Genomic DNA, 20,868 nt, shown 5'->3' with positions numbered 1-20,868 from the left:
TCACCTTTTTGGCGCAGATCTTTTTGGCGTCTTTTTCTAGAATTTTGACGTCCGATCCTTCGTGTGTCGATTCTGCTGGAGCTGCATGCTCCTCTTCGTCACTAGAGAAATCCATGTCCTTCATGGAAGGTTTCTTCGCGACTGCGACATCGTGGTGTAGTGGGCCTGTCTCTGGTTTCGACGCGTCCCGAGAGTCTTCGGCAGAAACGCTGCACAGGCCTCATAGTCTTTGTCCTGGTGATCCGTGGGCAGGCAGAGGTTGCATGCTGTGTGGATCTCGTTGTGCGTATTTGTGTTGGCACTTTGGGCAGAATTTGAAAAGGTCTTCTCCATGGCCCCTACCTTGCCATTTGTGGCCCGGAGTGGTCCTCTGGTGTTGAAATGCCCGCTCTGCTTCTGTCTATGACTACGCGTCGTTGCTCGATGTTTCTTCGTTGATATTTTGATGAAGATCTTTTTTTTCTTTAAGTTTTTTCGGGAAAACGCAAACTTTTTTCAGAGCTTTCATCGACCTCTAGAATACAGTCTGACATCACACGGGGGGCGTACCTGCCACCAAATGGTGGTCGACAGTGACCCTATTTTTTTTTTATTCCAGACCCAACCACTAGATGGCGGAATGATGCACAGCATGTGAATCCAATAAAGGATTCACGCTGCAAAACTGATTTTTCTTACCTTTTCTCTAGGAAATGTCGCAGTGTGATATCTAGGCATATCACACCGAGTAGAAAAAGTAACTTAAAAAGTAATTTCGACATTTTGACTTACCTTTATTGCATTTTAACCTGCATTCAATTGTAAGACACTGTATAAGATTTTGCTCAGCATTTCCCTCACTTACCTGTGCCAGGCTTGACTTGGTTCTAGAAAGTAACTTTTTATACAAACAAATTTGGTCTGAGTGTGTGACATAATTTGCTGATTGAGTGTGTACAATGAATGCTTAACACTACCCTCTGAGAAAGCCTTACTGCTAGCCCACACTACCATAAACAGAGTAAGGTGCTATCTACTTTTACCTCTGCCTACCTCTGGGGTTCCACTGGACTCTCTGCACATTATATCTCATTTTGGTATAGTATATACAGAGCCAGCTTCCTAAAACCATGCTTTATGCTTTACAACTACACATGACTCGATTGGAACTGGCATCTCTATATATTTTTTATTGACCAGCCAACAGGCTTGTACTCGGCCATTTCTTACTTTGATTACCAAGAGTTCAGTTACCCTTCCGGGTTGGAATTATCACCAGAATTGGGCCTTTCTATCTTTGGATTCAGCCACTGAGCCCTGAAGAGTTGTAGAACAGTGTTTTTCTACAATGAAACACGTGTCGGCTGGCTGTGTGTAATCTATGCCTGATGACCAATTAAAAAGAAAAAAATTCAAGAATAGACTACGGCGTTGGATTGGTTCCTTAACTTCAGAACATTCATCTACATTATGTGTTATTCTGATATGAGCGCGCAGGACTATTGTTAATTTGTGTTTGTGTGGATCCTTCTACAAAGATTGCGGGGTTTTAGGGTCTCCCCTCCCTGACAGCACCATTCCTATTTGTTGTACTTAGTACTGATAGAACGTTAATAGTTACTTCCTGTTCACTAAAACCTGTTTCTTTCTACAACACCTCTTGACAAAGTGTCAACGACACCACCCTACCTGGTTTGTTGCAGTACCACATAAATGTGGTGTTGTCCGTGAACACTTGTACCAGCCTTATCTTGATGCAGGGTAGAAGGGCCTTCAATGCCAGTTGGATCGCACAGAGTTCCAGCAGGTTGATGTGGACACCAGTTTTGGCCAGAGACCAGAGCCCTCTGATCTCCATCTCTGCCAGGTGGCCGCCCCATCCCAGGAGTGACTCATTGGTCACTGTGAGAACTGGTTGGGGAAGGGAGAGGGTTTGTCCTTGACCCAATTGTGATTGTTAACCACAACTGCAGATATTTTGCAGTTCCCTCCAAGATCAGGAACATGTCTGAGAGTTTTCCCTGATGCTGCTCCCACTGGAACGTCGGGTCCCACTGTAGTGCCCACATATACCAGCAAGCATGTATCACAAGCAGGACGCAGGTGGCTATGAGACCCAGCAGCCTCAGTCAGGCCCAGCAGCCTCAGTCAGTCTCATGGAAACCCGGGATAAAGGCCGAAACATCGGTATCATAGCCTGAATATCCTGGACACCCCGCTCATGATGTTAGGCCCAAAACAGCACTGTGTCCAGGACAGCTCAGATGAAAGGGAGTGTCTGAGGGAGTCTGGTGACCTCAGCATGTTGATAGTGAACCCCACCAGTGTGTGCATGTCGTTCGCCATAGTCTGGAGGTGGCAGACGACAGCCTGGTGTGAGCCTGCCTTTAACAGCAAGTTGTCGAGATAGGGGAAGACTGGCACCCCTGATCTCCAAAGATGAGCTGCAACTGCCATCACCGTGGTGAGCATCAGAGGGGCGCTAGAATGCCAAAAGAGCGGTGAGCTGAAAATGTTTGTGGCCTACCGTAAACTGCAGATGGCACGTGTGGGCAGACAGGACAGGGATGTGGAAGTAGGCGTCCTGCAAGTCCAACATTATCATCCAGTACCCTAGCTGACAAGATCGGAGCCAACGTGAGCAAACTGAATTTCTCCTTCTTGAGACATATCTTGAGGGCCTGCAGATCCAAATTGAGGACAACGGCCTTTGGTTTGTTTAGGAACCAGAAAGTAGAGGGAATAGCAACCACATCCTACTTCTGACACAAAAAGGCTCTCTATGGCTACTTTGACCAAGAGAGCAATGATTCCCTCACAGAGAAGGGACAGAGATCCTCCGTCAGCCAGTCGTGAGATGGAGGCAAGGGTAGTCACACAGGTTTACAAAACCCACAAGTCCGATGTAATGGTCTGTCAGTAGGCAGGTGATGGCGTATCCCATTGCCAACTGGATGCCCATGGTGGCTACGGGACAGATTATGATGGTGGTGGTGGGTGGGGGGGGGATGGACTGACTAGACAGCTGGCTAACCGATCCATGAGGTCTATGGGTGCTGCACCATCAACCATGAAGATGCTCTTGGATGGTAGGGAAATGGTGTGGTTTGAAGCCCCTTCAGTAGTACAGAGCAAGGTAGGACAAATTTAGGTAAAAGGTCGTTTTGCTACTTAGGCCTAGGTTGGGGAACATAACACTTCTCTTTGTAATCATCTTCCTCCTGGTATTTCCCCTGGAGCTCTGAAGAACCATCATTGTGCGACTCTTCCAAGTGCAATAAGTGACTTGGTGGCAAAGGTGAGACCTTGCTAGAAGAGTACACTTCAGGCCTTAGAGCAGTCTTCATTATTTTGGTAATTGTTATCAGTCCCATCGACATGAATGTGAACTGAGGAGTTGATGGCAAGAATTCCCTTGTTAAAGCAGTCGTCGGCGGCGGTTAAGCTATCGAAAGTCCCTGTTGACGTTGGTGTAGTAAGCGATAACTCGGTCATCGACAGTGACTTAGTGGATGATATCACCTGGGTGCATTAACGCCTGCTGTTGAAGTTCTTGAGGAGGATGGCTTAGTAGACGCGACTTTGGTAACCGCTGCCCTCAGTCATTCCCAGCTTCCACTGTGATGTTGTCGACTGGGTTCCAAGACTATTTTATTTCCTCAACAGTTCAGAGAAGGAAGATCGCTACAGTCTCCAGTCTTCACAGACTGAATAGAAGGTTGAGAGGAGCCTCCCACGTGGAAATGAGTTTGAGCTTCTCCTTTCTCACAGGCTTTTTATGATGTACTTTTAAGACCTTTCTGTTCTCCTCAGAAGCCCAATCATTGGAGGATCTTGATCTTTTGTCGGGTCTCCACAGATCAATAGCTGTCCTCCTCAGAAGTGGTGGATTTCTGAGATTTAGTATTCAGTAGTCACAGAAGTAGCCTTCCCTCCCGGTCACTTAGGGTTTTAGAGGAGAAAGTGCAACAAATATTGCACTCCTTTACCAGATGTTGAGGGTTGAGGCAACAAAGATAGCCAATGTATGGATCATCCACATGTAGCCTTTTTTTCCTACAGGACTTAAAGGATCTGAAGAGGCCCTTCTTAGAAGTCTCAGACATTGTTGCAGAAAAAGTTGCTATATACAAGAAAGAACTGAGCAACGCTCAGGGAGACTTCCTTCCACGATGTGCAATAGAAATTCAGCCTGTTGGGAGTGTTCTAGAGGGTTCTGCCCTATGATTGTTATAATTTAAGTTTGGTCCCGTTTTAAAAAGAACAAAGATAGGCAATAAAACTGACTTTGCATTGCTGGTATAGCCTATGATATTATTACATACTGCTTTACTATGCGAAAGGGAATTATTCAAGCATTGGAATTTCAAAAAGATCCAAACCTGGAGAATTAAAATTATTTATTAAAAGAGGAATCAGACGATAAGGAAATCAGCTGGTGCAGGGGCACGATCAACTAACTAGTACAAATTTGATCTGCTAGTGGTAATCCCCTTAAATCTTATGGGGAAGAAAACTATGATATAACTGAGGTCTAGTTCCTGTCTGTCTAAATGAGGAAGCATTGATTGCATATTTGAAAAGGTGACAAGAAATAGACCAATATCAGCTTTACATTTCAAAAGATGGGGTTTAGTGCATAGGGACGTTTATTTATATGATGCCTGCTTTTGGAGTCTTTGCTACCTAATATTAACCACTGATCTATTCTATTCACCATTTTATAGTGCATATCCAGAGATATGAATTGCTATATAATGCATGAGTTACTTTATCTGAATGTGGTTTGAGTGTTATATATTTCCACTTCCTTCTTTTAGCAGTGTGAGTGCTTTATCTAGAAAAGGAAACAAGTATCAAAACCATTGCTGTGAAATTATTTAAATAAAGTTTAAACATTATTTAGTTTTCAACTACTGACACCTTTTCTGATATGGCCCTAATTCTTCACAAATCATGTTCGCACTTTCAAAATCTCCGCTACCAAATGTTGTAAAAACGTCAAGTCTGGGAGTGGCTCAGCTGAAGTTTAAAGGGAATGTATATGTAACAAAATCTGTTGAAAAACAGTATGCTTACTGGGACATTAGGTAAAATTCCATTCTTGTATGCTTACAAAAATAAAACTGCTTGGAGACACGGACCTCAGTTACTGTACATATATCAAACTTGAGAACCAGTTACAGATTAAAACACAACTAAATGACGAGACCAGACCCTAGAAAAATCTATTAAAACTATTTAGGAAGGCCAAGAAAGGAACTTGGAATATTAGGCTGGAGTGTCTCATTAGTTTGTTGTTATTACATATCACATCTACAATTTACATCAACAAGCTGTGAGGAATAGCTCATGCATCCATCATGAAGAAAACAGAATAATAAAATCTTCCCTACAGGCATAATACAATGTAAATACAAATGCTTTATCAAACATACTCCCACAGTAGATGTCATAAAAGTATTTGACACAACGGAATTGTATTTTTTCCATTTTTGCTGCCACGTGATTTCTGCTTGAAAAGTGTCATAATGTAGGAGGCTGATGGAATATTGCAAACGCTCTATTCAAAGGATGCAACTCATCAACATGTTATGCTTTAAAAAAGACTATCAGTCACATGTAGGACATCATATACTAATGGAACACTTACCCTGAGAGGGTTCTCATTAAGGTATGGTGGTTCGCCTTCCACCATCTCGATTGCCATGATTCCCAAAGACCAGATGTCTACCTTGGGGCCATAGGCCTTCCGCGTCACAACTTCAGGCGCCATCCAGTATGGGGTTCCCACCATAGTACTACGCTTACTCTGCTCTGGAGTGATCTGAGCACAAAAGCCAAAGTCAGCTGTAAAAATAGAACAAAACATAAATTAAGTTAGAATGCTTGACCATGACGAATTACTGACTATTTGGGAAGAATGAATCTTAAGTATGCTTTTATTGAAAATTTGCTCAGCCTTTTCTCAGAATAATTCTTAGTAGTAGTATTTTATTTTGCATAGTTAATAAAAACCATTACAATTCGAATAAAACCATTGTAGTTCGTCCGTTAAAAAATGACATGTATGTACTGTGCATTTTCACCATATCAATAATATAACGTGTAAAACAATTTGCAATTTTTAAAAATCATGATGATTAAATTCAATTTACCAAACATTATTATATAAAATTCATCGTAGTTTCATTGTTCTCTGAGAGCTTAAAACATACTCATTTCTGCTGCTCCTTAGAGTTAATATTATTAGGCAACACTTTAGTCATAGTTTAATTTAATTAAATAACTACGAACTTAGTTAAAGGTTAAATTCCTGCATCTTTTTCTCCACCACCTTCATAAACTTTACCAGGCTGCAGTTCAGCTGCGGATCGTCTGGTGTGAAACAGGCAAGAACTGCATGTCTGCGAGTACGTATTCCTCGTAAGTTAAACTGGAATTTCAGCAGACGTTTTCTTTCCTCCAGCAGTTTGTCACAGGAACACAACAGATGCGTCATGTCCTCAATTTCCTTACCACATAAACGACAGAGGGAGCCCCTTTATCCCTCAGCCAGTGGGGAAGATGGCATATACAGGGTAACAGGCCCAATCTGAGCTTTAGGAATTTCAATTTTGTAATTCTCGAATACCCCTGGTCGAGGTAGCTCTGTTGACCTTGTTCAATTCTTAGGAAGCACATCCTTAGAGACTACATTTAGTCCCAACAACATCCTATGAGTTGGTTTGCACAGGTGTTGTAGCCAACCACAAGGATGCCAATCCTCTCGTTCTGATGATACAGTCTGGCCTGATGCAATTATCAAACACAATACAACTACAGCATTCAGGCAATACTCTGAATTGCATCCACTGAAATGCACATATTAGCAAGAATGGAAGCCAAAGTAGAAGAATGGAGCTGAGAAAAGGAGTCCCAGAGACAGACATTAAAGAGAGATCAGTCAGAGTAACCAGAGAGATCAAGAAAAAAAAGTTTGAGAAAGAATAGCGAGAGGAAAGAGACCTAGCATTTCCAATTAGTAAACACTTTTTATCAGGTTTTGGGGGTCCAAAAAATGGCATTCCTCACAGAGACCAGAGTGCTCATACAGGCTGTATAGAAAGGATGCATTTTCCCATTCCTTAAGTTATACTCATGATCTCCAGTTAAAGACAATACTAATGTTTGTACAAATTTCCTTTTCTAGATAACAAAAATAATTTATTATAACTTTTGTGAGGTAGCATTAAGAATGGGTACATCAACAAATTCTCCATGGTTTACCATCTTCTCAGGAGTTTCTCACTGTACAGTTTTGTAGTTGTATAAATGTTGTAGTGGAGGTGCTTTTCTACTTATTTTACATAGCCTAAAACTTGCATATTCAATGGTTTTAGCTATTAAGTCCTGATTGTAGCTTCACCTAGGACAGACTTCTCTGAAAAGTTATGGTATTGTTTTTTCATTTGGTTCCCCAAATTAGGACTTTTCTATTTGGTCTAATAAAGTTCAGCAATTCCACAGAAGTGTGTTTTCTCTCAATTTTGTCTTAAAGGTAAACATATAAAAATAAAACTGAATCAATAAACAGACAATGAGGGAAGGTCTATATACAAATAAGAGGGCCTGTGTGTGTCTGTTACTCTTGTACTTTGAAGATATTCCATAAAAAAAGAGCAAGATAAATAAAAATTACGTTTTCTTAAAGTCTCACGTATAAGGTTTAGAAGCATGACCAAAATTTGTGGAGTTCTTTATGGCTCACTATAAACAAATATACCCCGAAGAAATCAGCGAGCTATGACGAGAGTGAAAAAAGGAAAAAGTATTCCTTTTTTAAAAAAGACCCCTCACTCACCAACCTAGTTGGCGACATGCTTCATCATAGAGGTCCCACCAGAGTAGCCGAATGCTACCCGGGTGTGCTTCAGCACCTGAATACAGTGGAGCAGGTTATTTGCAACAATGGTCTAGGTGGGTGAAGCCGAGCTCGGGACTCCGTGCAGGACGTCTACCTAGGTTGAGAAACCGGCGGCATAGTTTGACCAAAGTGCGACTAGAGCCAGTGCCCCCCCCAACTAGGTTGGTGAGTGAGGGGTCTTTTTAAAAAAAAAAAAGGAATACTTTTTCCTTTTTTCTCTCTTCCTGTATCTAGCTGATTTCTTCGGGGTATACTCCTTCAATTGTTTATAGTATATATCATAAGGAGATTGGGATCATCCCTTTTGTTGAAACCCTTTCTCTCTAATTGTTGAATATAGTTCTTTATGGCTTACCAAACTATACAAGTATTGGTGGTTTTTTTTTAGCAACAACCAAGACTGCCTGAGCCGACAGAAGAAATCTGTTACTATGCAAGCTGAATATCATTCATTTTTAGAGAGTGACCCAGGCTAACTTTCCTCCTCAGCTCATTTTCATGAATCAGTCTCTCCATTTTTTCTTAAATTGCATAAAATGTAAAATATTGGAACAATGCAGAACCAAGCTGTTTCATGAAAACCCATTTCAATATTTTATTTATGTTGGATTTAATATATGAGACCAATCTCTAGGATATCTACTATCGTCTAAATCTTGAAAGCGGTACTCTGAATTCTATTGACCCATTTGAATTTGCTAAGGGGCCTGTTGGTTTCCAGCCATAGGAATGGCACCAACACTTCCGTGAATGGCATTAGGGAACAATTCCTCACTACTAAGGACAACAGTTCAAGCTGTGCTTTGACAGTTTTGGATCTGGTAGCCATTTTTAACAGCTGACAACAGCATTGTCCTTTCTCAATTTTAGAGCACATGCAGACTTTGGTGTCCAATGATTTATTCATTTTATCGCAAGTTGCTTCCCTCATGTGAAACTCAGATTTCTTACCAAAAAATATTTTGAGCAGCCCACCTCAACGCTTGCAGCGATCTTAAACAGTTATCACATCACATCTATGGAGAAGGTACTCAAATCCACATTATGATCCTTAAACAAACAGAACACTGTAGTCGGCATTGCTTCATTGCTTCAAAAAGGTTTAAAGATGAATGTCTGCTTGAATAGCATCAAATCCATGATCCTACTCATTGGCTCTCAGAAACCTGTGTCACCAACCACATTTCAGCCTGTAATGTCCATAGTCACTGCACATGCTAACTTGGTGAGAGATATAGAAGTCCTGTTTGACACTTCTTAGATCAATTCAATAACTAAAAATGTATTTTTCCACCTCAGCCATCTTATAGGAATACTTCAATAACTCCAAGGTGTGACCACATCGCTCTTGTTGCTGCAGGGGTATTATCAAGCATAGACCACAGCAACTGCATATACAGGAGTCTGCAGCCAAATCATTGAGTAATCTACAAAGAGATCTAAGTTTTGATGCTGGTCTCATCGATTGCTTAAAGTCCTGTACCACATCCCAGCTTTACAAGCACTCTACTGAGTCCCTGTCTGACAAAAGATTTAATTTAAAATTCCATTGTAGTACACAAATAGCACAATGTGCATCCGGCCCGAGCTGCTACTCCAAATTATACACACTATATCACTCAACTAGATGTCAAATCCTGCCTTAAACACCCTGTTCTTCTCCCATCTAGTCTGAAATGGTTTAGGGTAAGATCTCTGCACCATCAAGGTTCAATCTCCATGGAGCTCTCTCCCACTGCTTTTCTACAATGAAACATCTGTTGCTTTTAAATAAAAGTGAATATTTACCTCTCCGTCCAAGCCGTTACTCCTGAATGACTTTCTCTAGCCTTCCTTCCTCCTGCTCATCTTTAATACTTCTGTTACATTGTTATGTTATTTGTCCGTATGAGAGTTCTAATAATGCCAAAACAAAGTAAATGAAAGAAACACGCAAGAAAAGGTGGCCTTAACATAGGCTTTGTTTGGAGATATTATTAGTGAAATTATGATGGAACGCTTGCATTCATCTGGGTTTAGGACTGTGCCCTGGCCTTAATTGTTAGATGCACCAGAGAAGGAAGGTGAAAAGAAGAATCAGTCTTACCGTTCATTGATTTTAATAATGTAATCGTAGCCACAGAGTGGACTTAAAAAAAAAAGTCGTCCATACATGTGCCTACTGGTGTACGGAACCGGTCTCCAATTTAATTGTTGTATTTTTTACTTTTGGTATTATTCATGAGGCATGCTTTTGCTGTCCGTGACCAAGACAAATACATTTAATTGACAACTGGCCAGTTCAAACCTCTTTCAAAACAAACCCACATTTGCTGTACCTAAGCATTCCAAACCACCTTGTTGGTTTTTCAGAATTTTACGTTTATCTGACTGATGAACAAAATAAATATGGATGTTTTTTTTTAAAAGAAGTTTCCGGACAGTGTTTGTAACAACAAATTGCTTTTGTTGTGATAAATGAACGTATTGGTACACCACAAGGTAACCTAAGACTCTTAAAAAGACATACCTGTTAACCCACCTGCCCTATATGACCCTTGGAAACACAAACATCTACAGAGCACATGAATAATTACTAGGACAGTAACTGTACCTTGTAGACTCTGTGCCGAGGAGTTCATTGATGTTACAAGAGAACACATGGCTAGCATTAGCAGAATACATACCTCACCCAGGAAGAAACTGACAAGAAAGAGAAGTTATTAATAACATACTGCAAAAGGTGTTAGAGGTCTATGGATATTTGAGACTATATGTATTACAGGTAACAAACAGCAGGTCCAACTCGACCTGCAAAACTCACTCAGACAATTAATAGAGATTGTAAATACTGTAATATGGTGTTGCCCTAATAAGCAAAACGAGATTTCCTTTTGTATAACTCATAAGATGCACCAGTTAGATAACACAGAATTAGGACTATGCATTTCTTGATAGGGACTGTTAAAACATCACAAGGTGCCACATGTGGAAGTGTTTTCACAACGTTATATACTACCACTCATTGCCCCCTCCTTTGCTGCACTAATGTCCCAGGGGCTTACAAATTCAAGAGTAACAAAAGTCAACCCCCAATGGGAACCGTTCCAACAAACGGACTAGCAATACTGAAGCTAGTGCAGAGATAGTTCTAAGCAACTCCATATAATAGAAGTCTCTCTCATAAATACTTCAAGAAAACAAAGAAGTGACTGCCCTGACTTCCAAAAAATGCAGTCTTTGAGAGATAAAGCGCCTCAAAAGGGACTGCCCTCAGAGAGGGATCAACAGTAAAGGGAAGTGGGAGGAACAAGGCTCAGGATAGAAATGGCATGATTGACAAATTGAGAGTATTGATAATATATGCCACCTAATCTGGAACCTTACTGATTTCAAAAGTCCCCTATACAGAATGTGGAAGAGCGAGAGAGAAGAGCAAGAGAGAGTGTGTGTGTGTAGTAAACGTTGCTTGTGGTTAGAGTAGCCACCAAGGGTAAGTAACTTGTTCTTATGCTGGCTACTTCTACGGCAGCTTCCTCATCCTCTGATTCAATACCAAACATTCCCCCTCAAGGAGGTGGCTATGAGGAGTGGACTTTACACCAGGAAGCCCTGCAGGACTGTGAGAAGTTGGCTGGTATATGATGTCCACTAATCAAAGTGGGCACCTTGCACCAGTCCAAACAACCCTTATGGTGATTTAAGAGGTCAAAGATCACCTTAGAAAGCTATCCAAGTGGTAGCTGTGGAGAGCAGCCTTCAAGCTTAGTCTTGAAGGAATGTTAAGCAGCTTCTTTTACCAGAATGCAACTTTATTATATTGGTTAAATGAAAGGTGAACCACACAGTAGTGATAAAAGTAGGTATTTATTATTATAACACACCTTCAATACCTCACAGTATCTGCTACACACAGATAAACAATGCATACAATACTGTAGAACAGAAACAATTGTAAGTAGCACTAATACACAGTAGGCTCCAGGGGGAGACCAAACCATATACTAAAATAGTGGTGTAAGAACCACAACTTGAGCCCAGACAGTGTCTAGAGGAGGTAGAATCGCTGGGACCCCCTAGGAACCACCCAAGGTGAGTAAATAGGCACCCCATGGAGGACTGGTGCAGTGTGTGATCACGACAACTATGCTACGTACAATTTAATGGGGGAGTAGTGGTTGCAGTTTTAAAGTTTAAGGACCCTTCCCAGTGGATTACTAAGAAACACTTGAGAACCTAGCAGGTTGGAGAGCCACCACACCCGTGGATACTGAAGTACCAGAGTTACCTATCCCAGGGAAGCCGCATAGGGCTGAAGTGGTGTTGATCTCAATGGGAGTCTTCAAAGAAATGCCACTGCTGGAAAGAAGAATAGTGTCCGGTGGAACCCACAGGTGGATTCTCAATGGAAGGAACCTGAAAGCAGAGGGGACAGTCTGGGTCACTCAGGAGTGACCAGGGGCTCAGTGGAGGAATGCCTACAGATGTCGGGTGCTTTAGGTGCGATGATGGAGGCCTTCACTCTACAGCTGCAGGGACCAGGAGACGTTGAGGACGACCAGAAGCCAGAAAGGAGCTGCCCCACGGAAAATGTTGAGTGCTGAGGGTTCGGTGTCCGGCGGGAGCACCAACAAGCCTTGGTAGCGGCAACCCATGAAGAAGGTCAAAGAAGGTTACGGTCTGGACCAACAAGGACCAGGGAACTCACTACAGCAAGGGGAGTCAGGGCAGCCTGGAGCAACCAGAGGAGCCCAAGAAAGGCTGTGTTGTCTCTAAAATGGCCCACAGGATGGAGGCACAGGAGTCGGGAGGGGACCTCTATCAGTTTCACAAAGTAACAACTTGCAGGGCACAGAGTGCGATTAGGCCAAAGTCCTTTGTACGAAATGTGCGCAGAGGTTGGGGCTATCGATAGCCCAATGCACTTAGTTGGAGAATGCCAACAAGCATATGTACTTGCAAAAGTACGCAGTGCACAGGGTTTCAGGTTATGCACTGCCCACAAGGGTTACTGGCCTCAGACTTGGTGAAAGGGCAACTATTTCAAGGAACGTAGGTACCCACCTCCCATGTTGCAGGAGCCTTCAGAGACTGCAGGAGCTCAGGGTCAGCAGACCGGTATGTTGTGTTACAGTGCCTGCGAATGAAGGGGAGTGACTCCTTCACCTCAAGGTAGATACTTCAGTTGTCCTTGATGCTCCACAGGGCCTACAAGGAGCCTGTATGGTGCACAGGCACAGACAATGCTTTGAACTGTGAGGGAGACTAAGTCAGGCCCGGTCGAAGTTCAGAATGTCCAGACTATCGAAGGTCAGTGGTTTCTTGTCCAAAATCTTGTTCACGTCAAATTTAGGGTCCTACAGCCAGTTAAAACCATTTGTACCCACAGGAGAGGGTTAGACATTCAGGGGACCCTGCCAGGGGAGGGTCAGGACATTGGGGAGGTTACTTCCATGTCCTTTGTCCAATTTAACACCAGAGTGGGAGCCAACAGCTCCTAGGACTGGCTTGAACTGGACTATGCACAGGGACACCAAGTGTGCCCTAGATGCAGACTTTCCGGCACTTTGAACGTGCACCCACCCAGCCCCAATACACTAAATCCTGTCTGGGTGGTGGTCACATCTCCCTGTGAAAGGATGCCTATTGAGCTGCCTTCCCCTGATCGAGCTTGGCTCAGCAGTAGGAGAGCAGAAATGTGCCTCTGGTCGGCAGCAACCATTTTGTGTTGCCCGGGTCGAGAAGGCTGGTACCAGGAAGACCAGGGACTCCACGAAGCTCACTTCTGAAGGGTGGAGTCCTACCTCCCACACCGGTTACCGGTGTGAAGGTATGATTCCAAGGTGTTTGATAACAAACACAACAGGTTTTAGTGCAGCCGTTTGAGATAGCATTTTACGCAAACATATAATGCACCTCTACCTATATGTCTGGCTGCGTCACCGACAACCCGGGAGGATGGTCTCCAAAGGCTGCAGGGGTGCTCTGCCCATGAAGTGGCACCCTCTCACGTAAAACCCAGCACCCTTCCTTCAGGATTGTCAAGGCCAGCTAGATGGGGGACTGATAGGTTTTAAGTGTAGTGACCTAAAGATATAGTAAATCACTATCTCAAGTAAGTGGAGTATGCACCATCTTACACAGGCTGCAATGGCCGGTCTGTAGCTCCATTTTGCATGAGCTCCCATGGGTGGCATAATACATGCTTCAGCCCAGGGGAGGCCTCTGGGGTACCTATGCCCTGGGTACATGTGTACCATATACTAGGGACTGACAAGGGTACCACAGTATCCAATCTGGAGTGTACCCAAGTACATGGCATAACATTTTAGGGAGAAAGCAGATATACTGGGGTCCTAATTAGGAGGATCCCAGTAAGACTTGTCTAAACAGTGTAATATCAAGCAAAAAGTGGGGGTAACTGTAAGAAGCAGATCCTACTGTTCTACAAGGACCGAATGGGCAAAATGGCCCTTCCTGTAAAACGTCATTCAATACAGTAAAGCATGGCAAAATTATGGTTGAATGCCCACATGGCACCTTGGCATATGTACAAACAGGCACCCAGAGGCAGGGCTGATGAAGCAGCTTTCACCCAGATGCAATAGGGCCAAAGACCCATGGGAGAATCGTTTCTAGTCAAAGTGTAACTTTATGCAAATAACAGCCTTTGGCAATAAGGTCTGTTTCTGGATCGCCTTTACTTTCTTCGCAGCAGCAATTGGAAAAAATAGCTACTTGCCCATCTGTTACCCCTTAGTCCAATTAATGTAGAAACTAAGGGTCCATTCAGGAGCAACCATGTGTAGCCTCTCCTCCTCAGAGGAATATGGTGGCGAAAAGGACATCAGGAGCAAAATTGACTGCCACATAAAAAGGGTGAATACAACAAAGTGATGGACTGAATGTTTGAATCAGTCTCAGCCACTGGCAATTATTTAGGGCTGTAGTCCTTAGGTTTTTTGCCAACCATGCCACCTCAAATTAGACACTAGGCTTATGCAAATCAAGTCTTGGTCCTTCCCCCCCGAACAGCCAAAAACGGTCAGACTAACTTCAAAAGAAAAGATGCACGTGTCCTAAGCACCAGTTGGTTAGGATATAGAGGGATATGCAGAAGCTGGTCTGTATGTCGAGTCAGTGAGCTGCAGGCATTACCAGAAATTATGGCAATAAGAAACATGGCCTTTGCATCAAAGCCTCTGGGTACAACGGTGCAGAGGGTCAAGGGAAGCACACATCAGAAATAGAAGGACCAAGTTAAAAATAAAAAGGCTTTACAATGTGTGGCTTTAACAAGCTGGGCTGATTAGGCAAACAAAGCACTGCTTCTTATACACAAGGTGACAAATATTTTGAAAACAACATACAGATAGATCTTCACTTTGTGATTTTTGGTAATAACGACTCCACCAGTGGGGTGCTCTCACAGATCCAAATAGGCTTGCTGTTATATCTGGTGCTTTTGGCGAGGAGGGAGATCTGCATAAGATGGAAGGCTATAACTCCACCGGGGAGGGAAGACTGGCTCAAAGCCACCTTTAACATGACATCACATGCTTGGCGGCAGAGAGGAAAACGCACTAAATACTTGGCTCCCATTGTTAAGTTGGGGTCAGTGTTTGCGTCTGATAAATGGCTAAATACTGGTCCTGCTCCCAAGTCCTATGAGTACACCAGACCTCAAAACGTGAGGAAGGCTCAGCAGGCCTAGACGGACGCAGTTAGCCGAGGGGCGCCCAGTAACAAATGAAAAGTCGCCTTGTTAAATCTGCTAATGTTTTTGGTGAGATGAGGACTAAAAATGAAAAAAATAATGTTTAAAAAGGTGACAAATATAGACAACAGCCAAAACAAGCATTGGCATTGCCAATAGGTCTCGCTTGTGGGACCTTATAAGTATTTAGTATTGAAGCATTTAAAAACAAGCTCCTGGCATTGCTGTGGGGAGGGGGGGAAGAGAAATGCACGGCCGTGAAAGTGGCTCTCGGGGGCGCATTCCTTTGAAGTGTCGGGTCTGATGCAATTATGCGAGGCAGGCTGGTTAGGAAGCAAATGGCAAGGGAGGGAGGCTGAGGCTTTGATGTGGGGAGTCACAAGTGAAGTCAATAATTAGGGGAGGAGAACTGGCAGGCTGATAGGCAGAAGGCTCAGGCAAGCTCGTGCACGAAGGAGCTTGCTGTCACGTGATTCACGTGAACTTAATGAAAACTGCGGCGCAAGAAGCCCTTGGTTTCACGAGGATTTAGAGCACTTGAATTCTCGCTCCCTCAATGCGCTTGCGCGCATCGATAGGTCGCGAGACCTAAAAAACAGATTTTGTGGATGTTTGGAAAGCAGCCAAATTGACATCCCCCACTTCCGTTGAAAGATTCATCTCAGTTGATTCAGTTCAAACTCCAGCATGAAACCATAGACTGTAGAGGTTCGGCAGTAGGGGTTTGCCCTGCTGATGGGACAGGAGGATCTTGCAAAGAGAAAGAGAAAGTTGGCAAAAGCGTATGCAGAAAATCAGGAGTTCCAAGTACCAGAACCTAGGACTACAGTCAAGTGCTATGAAAATAAGCTGAGCCTGTCCAGCATGACTATAAGAAAGTGCCCTCTTTTTCCATGGTTGCCCCCATTTGTGCTAAACTGTTGATGTACTGTGAGTGAGCCAACCAGATACCCAGGGCCTATGTTCTTTCCCTAAACTGCATTGAAACCAAACCCAATTGGCACTCTTTGGCCACAAGTCAGTCCCTTGTAAATGGTACCATAGGTACCAAGGGCACTGTGGCAAGGGAAGGTTTCTAAGGCCACCTTTAGAGGCTCTGTACTTTTACAAATACACACTGTCATTGCAGTTTGCGTATTGTGGTGCAGAACAAAGAGAAGAGTTGACATGGCACACATCCCTGTGTGCCATGCCTACAACCCGCTGCCCTGGTAAAGGTCAGCCACCCCTCTAGCTGGGTGCACTACACCAGTGGTTAGGGTACAGGTGCGTGAGTGCGTGTACCCCTAGAGTGTCTAAATTAGTTCTTAGACACCAAGTGCAGCAATGCCATTAAGAGTATAAGGTGCTGGGAGCTTGTCAATACAAACTCCACAGCATCATAATGGCTTTAATGAAAACTGGGAATTTTGGTATCAAACTTCTCAGCACATTAAACCCACACTGGCCAGTGTGGGATTTATTGAAAAATGCGCTCAGAAGGCATCTTAGAGATGCCATCCGAAAAACGACCTAACTACTGTCCTGGCTGAGTGGCTGCTCGCCAGCTGCTACCACCAGACACGTTTCTGGACCGCTGGGTTGAGAGCCTGCTGCTCTCGGGGGTCTAGAACAATGCACATCCTGGGACGAGGTGCCAAGCCAACTCCCCTAGGATGGGCAGGGTCCACGAAGAGGAAGCTTCAAAGGCTTTCTGAATTGTAAGCTACCCCCAGCAATTAGCTGCTTCCAGCAACTGGCCCTCACTGGTTCTGGCCCCCACTTTGGGCGGGAGAATCGGTGGGAAAACCAAATGAGGAAGGGAGGTGTGCAAACCTCTGCCAACCCCACCACACAGGTGGGGAAGGCGAGGTGAAGCACACCTCAGTCCATGCCATCTTGCAGATGGAGGGACCCAGCAAACCAGAGAGAAGCATATGTCCCCCTCCCACTGGAGGGTGGCATAATAGGGGGTGTACCCACCCATGGGCCCCGACCTCTACCTGTAATGCCCCTAAATCTGAACCTTGCCTCGTCAAACAAGAACCAACCAGAAGAAGGACCGAAGAAGTTGTGGTGAACTAAGACGATGACGCCCACTGACTTGCGCCCAGCCCTACCGGCCTGTCCGCACCTTGAACCTGCTCCAGTGAAATCCTGGTGTGTCATGCAGCCAGCAGTCCTCAAGAACTTGAAGGATCTGCCCTGCCTGACGAAACTAAGACATTGTTTCCTGTGAACACCGGATTTGCTCGCCCACAGGATCTGGCTCCAGCCAAATCTGCACCCCTCTGCACCAGACGCCCATGGCCCGAGCACTACTGGCGTTCCTGACCTGCCTCGAATCTCCAATCGATGCCTACAGCCCCTTTCTAGAGGATACCCCCGACCGCGACTGGAGCACTTAAGAAAACTGATACCTAAAGACATCCCTGCACCAGACGTCCCATGGCCTTGAGTGGCCCAACCAACCGTGTCCCAGCATCCCAACTTACCTCTCCAACCGGTGGTCATCTCCAGCAGATCTTCGTCTCAGAGCCTGCAGTCTTTGTTGCAGCCGGATACTCCCCATTGAAATCAACAAGGCACCAGGCATCAAAACAGCACCCTGCACCCAGCTGCCTCTGTGGGTGCACTTTTTGGGCTAACTCGGATCCCCCTTAGCCCTGAGCCTAACACCAGGAGTTTTGCTCTCACAACCTTGTGGCCTGCTCGGGAGCAGCCACCAACCGGAGGCCCCCCATCCCCATTGGATAACATTGGGCCTAAAGCACGCTGCACCCGGCCGGAGAGGGTGTTCTGAGTGTGCATTCCTTGACCCTGGGGGAACCCTCGTTCTAACCCCAGAATGACAACATCCCACAAATTAATGTAGAGTTGGTTTGTAAAAAACATTAAAAACCTGCAAATGTACTAAAAGTGAATTAATTACCTTTTGTCTAAGAAATGTCTCAGTGTGATATTTAGGTATATCACACGGATTAGCAAAAATAACAAAAAGTAATCTAAAAAGTAAGGTGCACAGTAATCTGTAAAGTAACTCAAAAGTAATTTTGAACTGTTGGCTTACCTGAAATTCAACCAACTGCATTTGAACCTGCATTCAACTGTAAATCACTGCATAAGATTTTGCAAGTATTATTTCACTTACCTGCACCAGGCTTGCTTTTGTTCTAGAAACAAAGTAACTAAATATTTATTTATTTTTACAAACAAAATTGGTCTGAGTTCAGTCTTTGAGTGTGGGACATCATTTCTTGCCTGAGTGTGTACAACAGATGCTGATAAAGCCTTACTGCTCGCTCACACTAACACAATAGAGTGTAAGGTGCTATCTACTTTTACCTGTGCCTACCTTTGGGGTTTCACTGGACTCTGCACACTATACTTCTTTTTGGGATAGTATATACAGAGCCAGCTTCCAACAATTACCTTTACAACCCTTAGTTTTCAGATGACCTTGTACAGATATCTTTTTAACTATGAACTCTTACTTATAACATGACCAGTACAATATCGAATTATTTGTGAATAATGAATTTTATGGTTGATCAAATAGTTTCTTAATGTTTTTAACTGTAGTGGAAGGATCTTGGTAAACATTTGTGTTTTATATATATTGTTATGTTCTGTTTTATGTATACTTTGATGGTTCTTGGTAAACCGAATAAAGTACTATTTGACCTTACCAACCCATGGGACCAGAAGATGAGGAGGACATGCATAATGGAGGCCTCGGCCCTGCCAAAGATGAGACATGTCCTAGAGACTCTAAAGGCGATGTCTCCAGGGGACAAAACACGTGTTCTCTGAGGCAGCAAAGAGACTCAGTGAGGGGGCACCCAACTGGGAAAGAGGCCTTATGCCACCTATGTAAGCAGAGGACACTTGTTATCGACAAGATGACCCCTACTGTGTTTACCCACCATGAGGTTATGGGAACCCAACATGTGAATGACTGTCAGGGAGATCCTGTGAGGTCCCGGCTACCGCAACAGCCTCCACATAAAGGACACAGGACTTTACTCAGCCCTGCGTGTTGCACTACCACTTGACAAATTTAATGGAAGTAAAGTAAAGTAAAGTCCACATTTGTAAAGCGCACAATCACCCGTAAGGGTCTCTAGGCGCTGGGGGGCCGTCGGGAAGATTAAGCGAGCTATTGCCCAGAGTCACATGGTGCTGGGCTGACCTGCCGCCGGAGCCGGGGATCGAACCGTGGTCCCCAGATTCCAGCGTCAGTCGCCCTGGCCGCGGCGCCACAACAGCCTTGAGGACCAGCCACAACTCCAAAAGAATGAGGTTATGGCAGTGCCCCCACAGTTACCAGAGGGCCCCGATATCATACAGATGGCTTCAGCTGATGACATACCCATCACTACTGTAAGCTATAGCTCAGGTCTGAACGGTTATCATACATCCCCCACAGCAGATGCGAAGTCGCTTCATCAGAAATAGAGATGTCCAAAAAGCCCGATCAATACTGGGCTCAGTGAAGATTCCATATAAGAGCCAGCAAAATGAATTAGGGCGGCCAAGAGCCCAGAAAGCCTTGCACCGATGCAGTCCAGAAATACTTGATCCTGAAACATCTAGATCACAGGATTCATGTCCAGAGTTGTTGCGAAGGCAGTAAAGATAATTAAGCCAGTGTGTACATGATTGTCCCTGTAATGGGAATCCTCTGCATAGACTGAAGGGGGGGATTCCAGCTTGTTGACTAATAGCTCCACAGTGCACGAGAAAGAAAATTATCTGTAGGTGGCCCCAGACTGAGGCCTTCAGGAGCCAGTCTTAGATGTATGGAAAAACATGTATGCCCGGAACTGCACATATGGGCGTGCCCACAGACGTGATCTCTGTGAACACCTGATGCGCCGAGGTAATGAGGAAGAGCAGGACAGTAAAAAAAAAAAAATCTGACCCCACCACAAATGGGAGGTACTGTAGGTTCACACACATCCTGCAAGTCCAAGGACATTATCCAGTCTTTGGGGTTCAAGGACAACAGAACATGGGCCAGTGTCCTCATTCTACTTGAGGAAGGTGTAAAAAAAAGAAGAAAAAAAAGGATCAGGCCTCAATCCACGCCCTTAGCAAGCAAGATCTGAAACTCGAGAGTGAATATCGGCAGGATTCACCCACATATGCTAAAAACTGGAAGAATGTGGAGAGGAGCAGTCAAATTGCAGGTGTAGCCAAACTGCTTTTGCTAGATTCATACTGGGCAATAAAGATGGGCCCTATGCCCCTGCCCCCTTGTCTAAGCCTGGACTTTCTATAGGAGAAAAGTTCCATCAGGATGCTT

The 20,868-nt window shown here is 44.2% G+C and overlaps 1 protein-coding gene across 2 annotated transcripts in view; it reads right to left on the bottom strand.

Annotated features, from left to right (window-relative positions):
- The window catches only part of PAK2 (p21 (RAC1) activated kinase 2), a 728,762-nt gene that overhangs the window by 72,043 nt on the left and 635,851 nt on the right, over window positions 1–20,868 (bottom strand). For both annotated transcript variants that reach the window (XM_078665775.1, XM_078665774.1), the window contains exon 13: window positions 5,633–5,829. In XM_078665775.1, coding sequence (XP_078521901.1) covers window positions 5,633–5,829 — 197 coding nt within the window. The remainder of the gene's footprint in view (window positions 1–5,632; window positions 5,830–20,868) is intronic.

This window comes from Lissotriton helveticus, chromosome 11 (assembly GCF_964261635.1).
Source record: "Lissotriton helveticus chromosome 11, aLisHel1.1, whole genome shotgun sequence".
Classification (NCBI taxonomy): Eukaryota; Metazoa; Chordata; class Amphibia; order Caudata; family Salamandridae; genus Lissotriton; species Lissotriton helveticus.
Note: the sequence above shows the minus strand (reverse complement) of the source record. Positions and strands in the feature narration are given on the sequence as shown.